The 17,740-nt window shown below is 43.1% G+C and overlaps 1 protein-coding gene across 1 annotated transcript in view; it reads left to right on the plus strand.

Moving 5' to 3' along the window:
- Positions 1-7,177: 7,177 nt before the first annotated feature.
- Positions 7,178-17,740, plus strand: part of RUVBL1 (RuvB like AAA ATPase 1) — a 31,915-nt gene continuing 21,352 nt past the window's right edge. Inside the window, exons 1-3 of the mRNA XM_036418664.2 lie at positions 7,178-7,423; positions 10,618-10,704; positions 12,811-12,943. Of these exons, the coding sequence (XP_036274557.1) occupies positions 7,283-7,423; positions 10,618-10,704; positions 12,811-12,943 (361 nt within the window). The 5' untranslated portion in view covers positions 7,178-7,282. The remainder of the gene's footprint in view (positions 7,424-10,617; positions 10,705-12,810; positions 12,944-17,740) is intronic.

Consider the following 17,740-nt stretch of genomic DNA (forward strand, 5'->3'; position numbering starts at 1 on the left):
CCAATTCATCAACCAATCCCATTGGTTTTACCCTTAGAAAGCAACCACATCTCACCACTTGCGCTGTTAGCACTTGGTCCAAGCCATCATCTCTTACCTGGGTACCTGCAGCAATAAAAATTGATTCTTTCTGGTGTATGGTTCTATGAGCATTGGCAAATCCACAGTCATGTAACCACCACCATAATCAGGATACAAAACAGTTCCACAACCCTCCAAGGAACCCCTCTGTGATCAAACACTTGTACACCTTTAAACCCTGGAACCCACTGATCTATATTCTCTACTCCTACAAGCTTTTTCTTTCCCAGACATGATGTAAATAGGAGCACACAATGGATAGCCTTTTGAGTCCAGCTTCTTTCACTTAGTGCATCTGAGATTCGCCCACCAGAAACTGCAGTGCATACTTCTTTTTATCGCTGTTTATTATTCCATTGTACGGACAGACCATCATTGCATCATTGGTTTACACCTTCACCTAGCTTATGTGTAAAAAGCATTGTTCTGGTTTCTATATGGAGAATATGCCATAGGAGAGCCGAGATGATGCAGAAAAATGATTTCAGTACATTGAAATCACAGTGAGCTACCACTACATACCTATTAGAAAGGTTAAAATTAAAACAAAACAGCTCTTAAATTACTGGAGGGGGTGGGGGCGGAAAATGGCACAGCCACTCTGGAAAAACAGTTCAGCAGTTTCTTTTAAAATTGACCCAGCATTCCTACTCCTAGGTATTGAGCCAAGTAAAATGATGACATGTTCACACAGAAACCAATGCATACGTGTTTAGAGCAGCTTCATTTGTGATAACCCAGAGCCTCAGCTAGGGCTCTGATGATGACACAATAGCACCAACTTTGTTTCTCTCTGTGTGACTCTTTTCCTCCTTCCTCTAGATTGCTTTCATTCCTAGGCAGGCTCTCTCCTCATGGTGACAAGATAGCTGTCAGGACCTCCAAGCTTGCATCCTCAGCAATTGCACATGACGTCCGCTTCAAGTCATTGTCTTCGATGAAGTCCTGTGCCCAGCACTAAGCAGAGAAATACAATGCTCTCCCTAGCCAGGCATAAGTCATAAGCTCACTCCAAGAGCCAGAAGGAAAGGGGGGACTCGCTATTGAAACAGCGCTGTTGCCAGCAAAATCCAGCTCACACCACTCCCCTTCATTGTGTCTTTTATCTCTATCCTGGCATCTACTACGCTGAGTCAAGATTGCTTGACTGGGGCTCTGATGCTCTCCCCCTAGGCTGAGGATCCTTTACACAATTATAAAAAGATTTTTAATTGATTTTTTTAGAGAAATAGGAAGAGGGAAAGAAAAAACATCAATGTGAGAGGGAAACTTCAATGGGCTGCCTCTTACACACACACAACCCTCACCCCCCGCCACCCTCACCTCAGGCAACTGAGCCACACTGGCCAGGGCCTTGCACATCTTTGATAGCTGGGGACTAGCAAATGTTCCATAACTCTTCCTTAAGAGTATTCACGCTCAAAAATACCTCCTCTATAGTAGACTCCTGGGTCACACAGTCCCATGGGCTGTGCACAGTCCCTGGGAAATGACTGACAGGAAACAGTCTGCAGAACTGTGATTATTTGGGATTTGTTCTTAATGTGATGCTGGTTCCTTTCTGTTTCTTTAATGCTGTTTTGTACTCACGTAGTTCAAAGTTCTTTACAAACAGCTAGTAATTAATTCAATTTCATTAAAGCCAATTAATCCAGGATTAATTATAAATTTACCCAGAGGAAGTTATTATACTTTGCTCTTTGATTTGAGCTTTGCCTTTAAAGATTCTTTTAGGAGTGAAATGGAAATTTCCCTTTTCTCTGAGGGTATCTACCTTGCCAGTGATTGTGTTAACCATTACCTTCCTCCATATGTCCCACAATAACCTGGGGTGAGATTGTCACCCAAGCCACCAGCCATGTTTCATGGCATTCCCGGCACTAAACAGAGCTGCTAATGCCACCTTGGTCACATGATGAGAAAGAGATGTCCTGTAAGGAACTGGTTCCATGCAGGTTCAAATCATGGCCCTACTCCATGATAACTATTCACCATTTCCTCCATCTCCATATGGATGTAACCATATTTTGCAAGATCATTATGGTCTGTAATGGTCAGCATTCACTCCCCCTTCTTCTGTAAGATTCTCCTAGGAGATATCTCACTTCCTTTCCTCTGTGTCACTGTGTGTGTTGACCCCACTATAGCCCCAAGCGTGAGCCCGAGACTCCATTCCACTAGTCTTGGCAATTGGACTGGTAGTGAGCATGTAACCCAAGTTCACGTAATGGGAGAAAAACCTGGAATTTTGTCCAGAGCAAGCAATACAAAAGTGTGCCCTCTGACACTGGATTGAAAGCTGGGTAAATAAGTTGTAATGGAATCCCTGGAAGGGAGCCTAGCCATGGCAGAATAAAAGCCTTTCAAAGATGTCCATATCCTGGCACTTGTGAGTGAAAGAATAAGACAGGGGCTGAAAAAACAGGACTACAAGCTTTATTAGGGGAGAAGGGCCCTGTCGAGCTGTCTCGCAAGAGGAGAACAGGCACACATGCAGAGGTGAACATGCCTTTTGAGGGGAGGAATGAGAAGGGATGGGGCTTAGGGCACTCGGCATACACTGGTTGGTGGTTTCATATAAGGCACATGATTAGGCACTTAGGTATTTAGGAATCAAAAGCTTAGGGTATTTGGCAAGTGCTGATTGGTGGTTCAATGTCTGGTCCATATAAGATGCCTGGTTAGGTGCTCAGAAATGTCCAGGCTACAGATGCAGGTTATGTCATACTCTGTCCACCAGTTGGGGGAAGGGAGGATCTCTCAGTGGGTATAATACCCAACATAGTAAAGGGGACTTTGTAGGTGTGATTTAGTGAAGGATCTTAATATGGGGAGACAGACTATCCTGTGAGCCTGATAATGTTAGGGGCAAAAATAGAATATTGGGAACTAGCAATAGTTATAAGAAATACTAATCCTGCTCTGTTAACTGTGATTGCCTTGTTCTGATTAAAGAAAAGGCATTTTAATCTGGCTGGGGGTCGTACCTGACAGTCAACCAAGGACCTAGGAGTCAACCTTGGAATGCAGTTCATTCCCAATCAAGAATTGCCTATTATCATGGAAAGATTAACAATCTTATTGCCCAAACAACAAAGTACTGCCCCAGAATGAACTGCCTACTTCCCAGTGCCTGTAAAACCCATTTTGCAAACCCATTCTTATTCCTTTTGCCTACTTCGCCAGGTAATCTTTGTCCTACCCAATATAACCAGCTGGCTTATGGGGGGTTGGAAAGCAGATTTTTTGTGGTTGACCTGCTGCTCTTCCATACAGCCAGGGTTACTGGAATAAGCACTCATATTTGATTCAACCCTGTCTCTGCTCAATTGGCTCAAGTAGTGACAAAGAGCCCAGATTCATGGGTTGTCTGGTTACGATATAATCACAAGAGTCCTTTAAGAGGAAGACAGGAAGGTCAGAACCAGAGAAATGACATATGGAGAAAAACTCTATCAGCCATTCCTCTTTTCGAAGATGTAAGGTCATGTACCCAGAAATGTGGACAGCTTGTAGAACCTGGGACAGCAGGGGGTTAGGCTGGGAGAACAGGTGCAGGGCGGAAGGGTCAATGGGGAAAATAAGGGAACATCTGTAATACTTTGAACAATAAATATAAATTTAAAAATTTATGTTATCTAAGAAGAGAGCTGGTTTGACTTCTTGCTTTTCAATTTGGATGCCTTTATTTCATTTTTTTTTTAAATCTTACCTAATGGTTCTGGCTAGAACTTCCACTACTATGTTAAATAGTAGTGGCAAAAGCAGGCATCCTTGTCTTGTTCCTGATCTTAGGAAGAAGAAAAAATCAGTGTTTTATCATTGAATATAATGTGTTTTAAGATGGAAACAATTTAGTATGTTTATATCCTGTGGGGAATTATCCAGGAAAATAGATGAAATACAAGAAAAGGAGGATAATGGGTGTATTAGGCCTCTGAGAAATAAATGACAGATAAAGTGGGGCCCAGATTGTTATCTGAAAGCCAGTTAGTAGAGTTACCTTGACTAGGAGGAAGATCATATCTGTACTTAAATCAGTATACAAGAATAATCCAGCAATGCTTGGCAAATAGAAATTTAGGATAGAGATTAAGAATTGTTTCCCAATCTAGTTTCTCCCTCTTTTTTATACAGGAAAAGAATTTTCAGTGGGGCACATATCTTTTCAGCTAAAGACTATTTCCCAGACTCCCTTGCAGCTATTTGATTAAGTCTAACCATTGGGATATAAGTAGAAGTGATGGTGTAACTTAAGGTCAAGGTTAAAAGGAAGGAGCATACCTTCCCTTCCCCCTTTTCTCCTTGCTGGCTCAAACATAGTCTTTTAGGAGAAGCTAAAGCAGCCATCTTGGACCATGGGACAGAAGGTACTAGTATGTGTGGGAATATCTTAACTAACTAATCATTAGTTGGGCAGCTCTGAGTGCTCAGCCCAAGCTGGAGACCATAAGGGTGTAATGGGCCACTGAATAATTATCTGCTGACATACACAGCAGCCTTCGTGAGGCTGTGGATAAGGCAGAGGTAGGCTTGACCTGGGATTGTGGGTTCCAAAGGTCAAGTGTGAAAGAAGTCAAGTCCAGGAGGGAACAAAGGGTTGGAAATTAAGTGGCTGAAATGAACTTACTTGGACTGGAGAAAAGAAAGATAAACTGGAGGTTAAAGAGCAAGGGTCATGGGAGTGAGAGAGTTGGCAGTCCTGGGGTTTTCACACGGCACAATTCTGGAATGTAGCAGTCCACACCATTACTTGCATATGCACCATTCAACTAATACGGCTTTTCAGTACCCACAGATAAAAACCTAACTCAAACTATTTCAAGCCCCAATTTCAGCGTTGTATTCCATTGCAAGTGGGCAAGGCTGGATAAGGGAATGCAAAGGATTTCATCAGGAATCCCTTATCAGCTTTCCTCCTGTGTTGGCTCCATTTTCAGGCAGTCTTCCCATGAAGTAGCAAAGATCACTTGGACACCTACGAACCAATATATAAAAAATATAAAATATAAAACTGTTGGGACTGTCATTGGATTGCCCACTCGAATTCTCAAGCCAATCTCCATGTCCAGGAGTATGGGATACGTTGATAGGCCAGGGTTCTGCATCCATTCCTGAACCAATCCTGTGAGGTGGAGTCAACCCATCCAAACCACTTAGACTCAAAGTGTGTGGTTCTCTAAAAAAATTAGCGATGTGAGCCAGAGGAAGTTGGTTGGATTCTGGGTAGGCAAAATAACCCATGTCTACTACTGCAGACCTCACCTGCCCTTCATTCAGCTTGTGTATCTCAGACACTGGCCTACCACACAGACAGCAGTCTAAGTAAAAGGCACTGTCTGGATCTGCAACCAGGTCCAACTTCTTTTCTTCTTCTTCTTCTCCTCCTCTTCCTCCTCCTCCTCCTCCTTCTTTATTGATTTCAGAGAGGAAGAGAGGGAAAGATAGAAACATCAATGCTCAGAGAGAATCATTGATTGGCTGCCTTCTGCACACCCCACACAGGATCAAGCCCGCAATTCAGGCATGTGCCCTGACTGGGAATCAAATCATGACCTCCTGGTTCATAGGTGGACGCTCAACCATGGAGCCACACTGGCTGCCCAGGTCCAGCTTCTTTGCCTCCCAGATCTGGGGTCTGGGACTCTTGTCAGGCAATTGATCAATTTGTGACATTGGACAATTTCCATTCCCTTTTGTGGCCTCAATTCCCTTACCTGTAAAGTGAGAATGCTAAGCCAGATTGGTGATGTTTTTAAAAAAAAAATTTTTTTTATTGATGTTAGAGAGGGAGAAGGAGAGATAGAAACATCAATGATAAGAGAGAATAATTGATTGGTTGCCTCTTGCACGACCCCCCCTAGGGATCAAGCCTGCAATCTGGGCCTGTGTCCCCAACTGGAATCAAACCCAGAACCCTTCAGTCTGCAGGTTGACACTCTATCCACTGAGACAAACCAGCTAGGGCCAAATCAGTGATTTTTGAACTGTTCTTTAGCAGTAAAAAAAAAAAGAAGAAGAAAAAAAAAAAAGGAAGAGTTTTGGTGGAAGGGAAGATAGGGGCTTGAAATTAGTATCCCATACTCTCAGTCTTCCCCCTTCCCCATTCATACTGGCCATGAAAGAATTCTATAACTCTAGGAGATGTGTTTGAAAACCACTGGACCAAGTGCTCCTACAGATTCCTCTGGGCTCTAAAGTCATCCTACCACCTGCTCATTTGGCTGAAAGGAAACCTTTCTCTTTACTTTGTGCCAATGTTTGGGGCTTAAAATAATAAATATCCTAACTGGATAATATGCAAAGAAGTTAGTTTCTCAGAGTGCCTCACTTTCACTATTAATGGAAGACTCCCTCCTCCATAGGGTGAAAGGATTACTATTCGCCTCTGAATGACCAGGAATAAGTCAGTGAAATGTTAAGTGATCTTTTGGAGTGACCTAGAGGTAAAAATTATAGAGTTAATGAATTATAGGCCAGCAGTAACCTCCACTTTCCAAGGCCTTGCTTCTGCTTTTTCAGGCTCTAAAAATGCCAAAGGTTTCATTCACTGACGGAGCCACTACCAAATCCCTTCATATCCAGTGTGTAACATACTTCCAGCCTGGCAGGTGTGACTCAGTGGTTGAGTGTCAACCCTGAACCAGGAGGTCATGAGTTTGATTACCGGGTTGCAAGGTGAGAGTGATTGGCTGGTTGAGTTGGGCTTCCCTAGGGAGAGACACAAAAGCGTGGAAGTCGGAAAAGGAAGCAAAAGCCAAAGCTTAAACTCTCTAAATTTGTTTCTCCGAATCCAAGCGGAGGTAATTACGTGAGCTTCGCTGAAGCATAGGACGTTCCAATACTAAATATGTCTACGATGGCATGATTATGACTCTGACCTCCTGGCAATGATGGTTCAGCCCCAGATCCAACCCCAGGCTTGGCTGGCCAGTCGGTGCTGCAGCGGGCGTCTCTACCCCGCCCCAACGCCGGGTGTGGGGGAATAGAAATCCGTGAACACAGACGGAAGTAGGTGGGGCGGAGCCAGCCACGAGCCAATGGAGAGCGGAGGCGTTTCCGCCTCCGCCAATAGAGCGCTGGATGAGGCGGGCCCTGGCCAACCGCCTGGTTACGGCCGCATGGTAACCGCGGTTCCGGGCGTGGGTTGCTCTAACGCTCCTGGTTTCCCACGCTGGTCTGGGCTCCTGGCCGGTACAAGATGAAGATCGAGGAAGTGAAGAGCACCACGAAGACGCAGCGCATCGCCTCCCACAGCCACGTGAAGGGGCTGGGGCTGGACGAGAGCGGCCTGGCCAAGCAGGCGGCCTCGGGGCTCGTGGGCCAGGAGAACGCGCGCGAGGTGGGCTGGCGGGCGGCCGGGGTCGGGGCGCTGAGCAGGGCCGCAGGGGCGGGGAGCTGGGGTGTCCCGTTGAAGTTTCCTTCCTCAGGGCAGTGAGAACTGGCTATGGGGGTGGCGGGGAGGCGCCTCGCTGGGACGGGAGTGGGGCGGCCCAGCAGAGCAGGTGATGACCCCACTGGGGAGGTGGACTGCTTCCTTCACCTCTTGGACCACAAATCTGGAGTGAACCGCCTCCCCCCGCCGTGCTCTGTTCGCGGGGATCCAGCGGGGAGCAAGATAAATCAGGTCTCTGTTCTCACGGAGCTTTCATTTTAGTGAGACAGACGATAAACATTTACTAGTGAATCAGTAAAGAAAATGATTATCCTATTTTGTTGGGGCCACTTCCTTGCGGGGCTTTGCCGGCTATGATAAGAACTGTGGATATTTGTCAATGCTATCTATGAGTATTTTAAAGAAGGGGAGTGACCAATCTTAAGAAGCTTACTGTGATTTCCAGGGCCTGGGAGCTGAAGGAGGGAAGTGAGCCGTACGGGGAGGAGCAATCTGTTTTTTTGACCATTCCAATTCTCCCAGCATCCTTTTGACCATTCCAATTCAATCCACTTTTTTTTTTTTTTTTTTAAAGTGGCGGTGATGTCAAATTCTTTCACCTACATTATAATCACAGAGTTACTTGAGCTCTTTGTAGTCTTATTTTTGCAGATTAAAAATGAGGGTGAGAGAGGTCACTTCACCTACCACTTGCCATTCAGTTTAGCAGTGGCAATGCTGGAGTTTGAACCTACCTGTCATTCTGACTCCCAGTTCAGTACTGTCTATGACCTTACATCCACCTGTCCATTGGCTGTGCTCCAGGGTCAGATCCATGCCCCTGGGCCTTGCTGTGGTTTAGCAGCTATGGAAACCCTAATAACAAGACTAAGATTGTTTCCTCCTAGCCTAATTGTGCTGATAGAAAGGGCCAAAGAAAAGCCTCTGGCTTCCTTTGTGAGCACTCTTTTCTAAAAGACAATGTTGACATGATCGAGGTGTCTTTCAAATTTCTCTTCATACAGCTTCTGCTTACTGAGGACCTGCTACTGCAAATAGCCAACACTGGTCGAGTTAGCCAAGCACTATACTAAGCAGCTTTATCTCCATTGTCTTGTTTCCCCCCTCCACCCTAATGTCTCTCCCCCACTTTACCATGACACTTTTCAGACATACAAAAAAGTTGTAAGACTTATATAGTGAATACCTGTGTGCCTAAATGCCACAATTAACATTTTTTTCTGTTGCTTTATCATATATCTGTTAATTTATCAATCTACCAATCCACTTTTGCATTTCAAAGTAAGTTGCAGACAGTAGTACACTTTACCCTTAAATCCGTTAGCATGTGTGCCGCTATTAGGAACTCTGTTGTCAGATAAGGTAGTTGTGGTTCACAGAGCTTAGGTAGGTAGGTCCAAGGTCACTCCGCTGGTAGTGGTAGAGCCAGAATTTAAACCCAAGTCTATTGAATCTAGAATCCGTGCTCTTAACTTAGATGCTGTAAGCCGGGTTGCAACCCGGTAACTCTTTAAGCCTCTGTACAACTATGAGCTTCCTGAGGATAGAGACCAGTAATATTATTAAATACTCATTATAGGGGTCCAGTATTTATTGAATTAATAGGCATCCCAACTCAGCTACCAGGTCCTTGTATGCCTGGTCACATCAGCCTTCTTGCAGGTGCTTAATATCTTCATCTGAAAAAAGGAGAGAGTTTAACTAGGTATCTTTTAAAGGCCCTTCCAGTTTTTACTTTGTAAATTTTAGTATTCACTGAACACACCTTACTGGGGAGAACTTGGAATTAAACTGAGGAAGAGTGAATGGAAGAGGCCTGGTCTGTGAATAAGAGTACATAGCCAAGGTTTGGAAAGTCTCTTCTACCTCTTTTGAGTTTCCCAAAGACTTTTAATGCTGAGGATTATTACATAAGGCTCTGTAGAAAGACCATAATGGTTCTGTTATCTTTTAGAGATGCAGCATCTGAAGAATAGCTCCTAGGCTGTATTAAGAGCACCGTGCTTTTCCAGGTGAATCAGAAGTGGTATAAAGTATATCTACATGCATTCCTTGAACCCACAGTTTTGAGGGACTGTCTTAAGTGTGGTTCCAAAATACTCTCCACAGTCTATGGGGAATAGTGGTACAGAAGATAAGATGTATTCACAAGACCCGTCAATAGTGTACAGCAGTGAGTAGGAGGCAGCACTGAGGGCTGGTAAAGCTAAGGCAAGAAATTTGAACTTGTGAATTTGAAAGGCATTCAATGAATCTTATGATGCCACAGGCTTAACCTCACCTGCAACATTTTTTGCAGGATCCTGGGATAGTTAACTGATACCAACTAGTAGTGTATGTCATTGATTCTTAACCCTTAGTGGGTTAATTAGGGAATCTGATAAACACTGTGAATCAAAATATGCACATGTGAACATATAAGCATAATTTTCTTTCCAATTTAATTTTCAATTTCAGGTCTTGTGTGGGCTCCTGGAGTCTATATCTGGTCCCCAGGCTAAATGTTACTGCTCCCATTTGCACTACAATTGTCTATTCTCTACACAGCAGCCATCAAAATCTTTTAAAAACAAATCATCGTAACATGACACATAGCCGAAGACCTTCTCAGAAGCTTCCCATTACAAAGATCCAAACTTTAATTTGGACACTAAAATTCTGTTCTGAGTTCTGGCCCCTGCCTGCCTCTTCAACCTCATCTACCCATGCTCCTTATTCCCTGTATTTTGGTCACTGTAGTCTTTCCGTGGGCATGCTGTTTCCTTTGCAACACTGACTCCTGCCCAGATATGCTAGAACTTTGCAGTATATCAAATATATTGTCAAGTAGGCCTTCCCAGATCACTCTTTCTAAACTAACCTGTGCCTCAGACACTGGCTCCGTCATTACCCATTTTTCTTCATGGTAGTGATCTTCTGCAATGTTTTTGTGATGGTCTCTGCCACTGGAATAGGAGCTCCATGAGCACAGGGGTTTTCTGTCTTGCCCTCCATGGCCTCCAGCACCTAGAACAGTGCCTGCAGTGTATTGGCACTCAGTGTTGGTTGAATGAATATGTGAATTGTTTGGGCCAGAGACTGGACTTTTCCCCACGTGCAACATTTTAATACTGATTTATTATTTCCATTGTGGTTTCTAGGCATGTGGCGTGATAGTAGAATTAATCAAAAGCAAGAAAATGGCTGGAAGAGCTGTCTTGTTGGCAGGACCTCCTGGAACTGGCAAGGTACTCATTTTCTCTCATTTTTTTAATCTACCCAAGAGAATGAACTTAGTGTCTAAGCCAAATTAAGTTTTTGTCTTAACTAGTCTTTGTTAGCTAAATTGGTCGGTGTATGTTTTTTAAAACCAATGTGCAATTATACAATTGAGTTTCTAAAATCCAGATTATCCTGGACCACCTCCAGAGAAGAGAGAACGAAGTCTGTGAAGGTCTCATTGTCTCTAGAATTTGTCTCCTATCTCTTTCGAGGCTCCTTTGCTTTGGAAATACATTTCTGTTTGCCTAGGGCTTCGTAAAATCTTCACAGTGACATCTTACTTGAGGAGGGAAGAAAACCAGTCAGCAAGCATTTTTCTGAATGCTAACTTTATCCAGTACTCCTCTGGCTGTGTGAGAGATGGGAGGTTGGGGGGTGGGGGGGGAGGAGGGCAGGTAGAATATAGGAATTGGAGACATGATTTTTATCTTCAAGGGGCATTCAGGGCAGAGAGAGGAAACCATGACAGCACAAAATGCTTTATTTGAACACTAAGCTGCATGATATTGATTGATCTTAAATGCAGCTGGAAGTTGAGTAGGAGGCAGCACTGAGGGCTGGTAAAACTGGAAGGGTTGATCTTGACATTTGCCCTGCAGAGTGGGGAGAAAATTGGCTTTGCAAGGAAGAAAGGGGCCTTTCAGTCAGAGGAGGCAGTATGTATATCTTGTTGGAATCCGTAAAGGGACTGGCTAGATATTTGAAACACCCCAGAGTCCCCCCTCAGCCCTGGTTCTTTGAAAGGACCTCTTGGTACAGGAGAATAGGCTGCTCAGGCCAGTGCTTTTTGGACACTATATGCTGATTCTCTAGAGAATTCTAGTGTCTCAAAAACTATCACCAAAGGAGCATTGAAAAGAAAATCTAAGCCAAACTTTTACTGGGCCAATTTTATAACACTGTCTCAGAGAGCCACTTTGTTGTCCTGGCCAGTTTGGCTCAGTGGATAGAGCATCAGCCTGCAGACTGAAGGGTCCTGGGTTTGATTCCAGCCAAGAGCACATGCCCACGTTGCAGCTCAGTCCCCAGTAGGAGGCGTGCAGCAGGCAGCCAATCAGTGATTATCTCTCATCATTGATGTTTCTATCTCCCTCTTCCTTCCTCTCTGAAATCAATAAAAAAATATTTAAAAAAAAAAAAAGGAGAGAGCAAGCCACTTTGTTTTTCTTCCACACCAAGCCAAGCTTGATTTCTTCCTTAGCCCATACACCTTGGGAACTGACCTTACTCAGACTCTTGTTGAGGAAGATGAGATGGCATTAAAAGGTCATGGCACTTCTCAGTCCTGTACCAGCTTTAGAAGTCTGGCTTTTGCTACTTGATGTTTGACCATACATTTGTTAAGTCTGCTTCTGTTTAGCATTTGACAACTGTGGTTATCTTACTAAAAATCAACTTGTAGTTTTATTAAGGCATGTTCAAGTATAATTTAAGACCGGTTCATAGCTTCAGAACCTGACCTCATGTATTCATGATGTGTGGGCCACTTAATATAAAGTGAACATCATGTAATTTTTTCATTTCCTGTGAGTTGTCTTTAGGCAGCAATTATCTCAAAGACCCAGTAGTGGTGTTCTGAGTGATTAGGTCAGGACCCTGTTTTAATATTGAGGGAACAGTTTTGGAAGACTATACTAATTATGATGGGAATATGATCTCTGTAACCCTGCTACAAGTATTTAAGTCTCCCCTCCTCCGTTTTCTAGATTATGGTACTTAGGACATGTTGTTTAATCTCTCTGTGTTTCAGTTTCCTCATTTGTAAAGTGGTGATAGCAGTAGTATCTGATACATAGGGTGAGTGGGAGGTCATGTGAATCCCTAGAGTTGGGCCTGCACTGGGTCTCAATGAATGATAACTTGTAATTACAGGGATGATTAAAAATGCCATTTAGATTATAAATACAGAAGAGTCATCAAACATTTATTGTGTGAAACATGCCAATTGATGTTAAAACTAAAAGGACTAGATTTTCAGTTGTTTCTGGTTATAACTTCTTTTGATAGCATATGTCTCTGATTGATCATATTTTCAAGAAGTAAAACAAGTACATTTTCATTGTTTTCTGTAGACCGCTCTAGCTCTCGCGATTGCTCAGGAGCTGGGCAGTAAGGTGCCTTTCTGCCCCATGGTGGGCAGTGAAGTTTACTCTACGGAGATCAAGAAGACAGAAGTGCTGATGGAGAACTTCCGCAGGGCCATTGGTGAGTGTCGTGTTTGTGGGAGGGGGAGTGCTCACTTGTGCGGGGCACTAAAGCCTCCTGGCTGTGAAAAAGACGTCATGATTTGTATTTGTCGTACTGCTCTTTTTCTTTTGACACCATTAGTGTTATCTTTGCAAATAAAACAAAAACCCAACTTTCTAATTGAGGTGCTTTAACAAGCAACAAACGTGGGCCCTAGCTATGGGGCTGGGGTTATTAACCTGACAAAATAAATGTGGCTATAAAGTGATTTTTAAGAAACAAGCAGGCCCTGGCGGGTGTGGCTCCGTTGGTTGAGCACAGTCCCGAACACAGAAAGATTGCCAGTTTGATTGCCAGTCAGGGCACAAGCCCAGGTGGTGGCATTGGTCCCCGGTTGGGGTGCTTGTGGGAGGCAATCGATCAGTGTTTCTGTCTTTCTTACATAAATGTTTCTCTCTCTCCCTCTTCCTCTAAAAAATCAATAAAAACATATTTAAAGAAAAAAGTACTTAAAAAAAATCAGATTTTCCTAGATGCCTTTTTATGTTTTTAGAGATGACTTTCCATTGGAAAGGTTTTGGACTTAAGCCAAAAGAATTGTGTGTCAGGCTGCCAGAAAGCCCCTGGTTCTGGATATTGAGCCAGAAGAACTGTGGCCTGTCAGAGAGTGATGATACTATTTGGTCACTGGCAGAGCTTTGAGGCTGGCAGTGGCAATCTCATAGGGCTTGGAGCCACCATATGGAGTGTTTGTTATGTGCCAGGCCCCTCCATTGATGCCGAGAGGAAGCTCTCAGTCTCATTTAGCATCTTATAAAACAGATTCAGAAAGGGCAATAACTTGTCCATAGTGACCCAGCTAGTAAGAAGCAGAGCTCTAGTTTTAACCTAATTTGTCTGATTCTACAGCCCATGCTTTGAAGAGCTGCTGTGAGAAGAGAATAACCTCTTCCGAATGTTTCCCTCTTGCCAGCTAGGATTTGTGGGGCAGGCTCCTGTCCTTATTTCTTCTGGCCTACTTCTGGGAAAATCTCAGCTTCTCTCACATCTACTTGTAGAAATAGTTTATTCCTTTTAAGCTGTTAAGAAATAGTTAATGCTTCTGTACGTGTGGGAGTCTGTCTCTAGGAAATAGTTATTTGCTGAGTCATCATGGGTTATGAACACTTGTCAGTGCCTCCATCATTTTCCAGGCCTTTTGCTTGTCAAAGATAGAGATTCTGAAGAAGGAAGTTTACTAAAAAATTCAAGGAGCCCTGGCTGGTGTGGTTCAATTGGCTGAGCGTCTTCCCATGTACCTAAAGTTCCCCAGTTTTATTGATGATCACACTTGCCCAGGTTGCAGGTTCAGTCCCTGGTAATGGTGTATATAGGAGGCAACCGATTGATGTTTCTCTCTGATATCGATGGTTCTCTCTCCCCATCCCTCCCTCTATCTAAAGTTAATAAAAATATGTTTGTTTTTTTAAAGTTTCAAGGAAAATATGAATGTTTAAGCAAGAATAGATTTGTCTAACCCAGGATCCTTACCTCAGAACTAGTTTAGGGGTAAGATCCTATAGGGTCTTAGGCCATGGTTAGGGCTTTGGCTTTTTTGCTGAGTGAAAGGAGAAGTAATTGGAGAATAGTTTTGGTTTTATAAGACTCTGGCTGGGGTATAGAGAGTAGACAGTAAAGAGGGCGGGTACAAGTAGAGAGATCATAAGTCATCTGAGAAAGAGATGTTGATAGCCCTAACCAGTTTGGCTCAGTGGACAGAGTGTCAGCCTGCAGACTGAAGGGTCCCGGGTTCGATTCTGGTCAAGGGCATGTATCTTGGTTTCGGGCCCATCCCCAGTAGGGGTGTGCAGGAAGCAGCTGATTGATGTTTTTCTCTCATCGATGTTTTTAACTCTATCCCTCTTCCTTCCTCTCTGTCAAACATCAATAAAATATATATATTTTTTAAAAAGATGGAGAAAGCTTTTGGCAAGGGTGGTGATGGTAGAGGTGATAAATGGATGGGTTTGGGATATATCTGGATGATAGAGCTGACAGGATTTCCTGAAGGATTAGGTGTTGGGGACTGAAAGAAAAGGAGGCAAGGATGTCACCCTCTTTTCCCAGCTTTTGTCATTTTGGGAGTTTGGAAGGTATGGGAAGGAGCAGATTGGATATTCATTAAATGTCTGTTATAGACATGGGGGCAATGAAGGTTGCCCCAGTTGCTGACACACAGTAGGTGCTCAGTGAGGTTTTTGTGAGTGAGAGAAGGGGGTGGACGGAAAGCAGAGAGAAAACAACCTTTAGCTAAAGTAAGATAGCGCTTGGTCTGTGTCTGGCAATAGATATTCTGTTTGATTTAAACAGTTTTTAAAAATGAAATTTGAGTTATGTAGTTGCTAGTATTTAGAGATTGAGAGATGTCATATAAAATTCTTCTTTCTGGCTCGAAAGAAGCTTTCATTTCCACCTAGCAGCAGTCGGTCAAAGCTAAGTGGTTCTCTCCTGTTCAGAGCAGGCTTGCACTCCAGCTTGCTCCAGTCTCTGTGCGGTTTGCTCTGCTTCTCAATGGTCCTTGCCAGGTCTAAGTAAGCCTGGAGTTTGGGACTCTTGCTTTAGACCAGACACACTGTGAACTGTGTGTAGGCTGCTTTGTGTTGTGTTGTGTTTTTTTTTTTTTTTTAATCCTCACCCAAGAATATGTTTTTACTGATTTTAGAGAGAAAGGAAGGGAGAGGGGGAGAGAGAACATCAATGTAAGAGAGAAACATTGATTGGTTGCCTTGAATAGGCACCCCAACCAGGGATCAAATCTGAAACCTTTTTGTTGCCCAGAATGATGCTCCAACCAAGTGAGCCATGTGGCCAGGGTGGAATATGGACTTTTTAATCATTTATTCATTCATTCATTTATTTAATATCTTTTCATTGATTTCAAAGAGGACGGGAGGGGGAGAGAGAGATAGGAAACATCAATGATGAGAGAAAATCATTGATCAGCTGCCTCCTGCATGCCCCAAACTAGGGATTGAGCCCACAACTTGGGCATGTGCCCTGACTGGGAATCAAACCCTAACCACCTGGTTCATAGATTGACACTCAACCACTGAGCCACACCAGCTGGGCACGTCTTGCTTTTTTTTTTTTTTTTTTTTTTAGCAACATTTGCATTTGTAAGGTTTAGCCTGTGTTATTACATGAAGTGTTGAAAGGCATTCAATGAATGTTATGATGCCATAGTTTTCAAATCTTTTGAGAACTTTTAAAGAATTTAATGAACACGTATCATAGATTTTACTTAACTCATTAATTAAGGAGATAACCTGTAAGATGTTACAACTGGTTCAAATATGTGTACTAATAAAATGCATTTTTACAAATTTGAAAAATATTTTACTGACATTGATAAAATCTGACAAAACTGACCTTTACGTGAGTGTATGTGTTTAGGTTGCTTAAAGGTAATTCAAATGCTTTAACATTTGAGGGGGAAAAAATAAAGATAAATTTCCCGGGCATCAGTTTTGTAATTTGCCCTTTTTTTTGGTGGGGGTTGGGGGATGAAGGGGTGGGGGGAGCAGCACAGTTCTTTTGATGGCAGCCAGGTGAAGAGAAATTTCTTGATCCTGCCACCGAATAAAAAGGCAGGTCATTGACAATCTTCAAAAAAGAACCCTGCCCATCTTTCTCTGCCTTTGAGTTTCTGTGATGTTGACAGTGGGGGTGGGAGAAAGCAGTAAGCTGACCAGAAATAAAAAGCAAGGAGTCTGTGCTATTTCCTTGATGTGATGAAGGTCCCTGTCAAGGATTTAGAAACCTGAGCCAGCAGATGAAACCTGTGTCATTTGCGTTGTTGTTGCCAGAGATAGTGCCAGCTCAGTCCCTTTCCTGGCTAACAGCCTGTTTCATTGTCTGTCAACCATATCCCCTGTCAGCTTGTCAGCACATAGCAACTTCTAAACAAATATGGAACTAGTGAGAGATGGGAATGCCTTTTTCCCCCACATGAGGAATTTCATGTCATAGTTGTATAACAGTAAATATAGGGAAACATTCCATTTGGGGGAATTTATCTTTGGGATATGAAAGTGTTGAATTAAAAAAAAATCAAAGGTGAGCCCTGGTGAAGTGACTCAGTTGGTTAGATCATCATCCAGTGCACCAAAAGGTTGTAGGTTCGATCTCCAGTCAGTGCACGTACAGGAGGTGACCAATCACTATTTCTCACCCCCCTCTCTCTTTCTCTCCCCTGCCCCCTTCTCTCTTTTCTCTTTCTCTTTCTCTGAAATCAATAAAAGAAATCATGTCTGCCATGTAGGTTAAAAAAAATCAAAATTTTGTTTAAAAAGTACAGAATTTTCCAAGTTTGTCGCAGTCTTATTTATTTTTATTTTTTAGTAAAGGTGGAAATTTATTGAAGCACAAATACAGACTCCCAAATGGGGAGGGGGAAAGAATTTCAAAGAGTCCCTGTCACAATCTTCTGATACATTCATTTTATTTAGAAAATTTTGACATGATGTTCAGGAACTAAGAATTTGGTGAGGTAAAAATGAAATGCAACCTCTATTTTGGGGCTATTCCAAAACTTCCATTTGTAGGCTATCAGATTGAGTGAAGGTAGAATGAAACGTTTCCTTCACTTGACTATCTGAGAGAGAGTTTTTGCCCAAATTGGGTTTCTGAGGAAAGAAGTCAGCCGCCCCAGTGTTAAGATAATGACCACATTTAAAAGTGGGAAATGATTGACACCATTGGCAGAGTTTCTTTTTGTCATTGGGTATTCCCATATCAGAACAGACGTGGCTCCATGATGAGGACACCCAGACCATA

This window comes from Pipistrellus kuhlii, unplaced genomic scaffold (genome assembly GCF_014108245.1).
Source record: "Pipistrellus kuhlii isolate mPipKuh1 unplaced genomic scaffold, mPipKuh1.p scaffold_m20_p_6, whole genome shotgun sequence".
NCBI lineage: Eukaryota > Metazoa > Chordata > Mammalia > Chiroptera > Vespertilionidae > Pipistrellus > Pipistrellus kuhlii.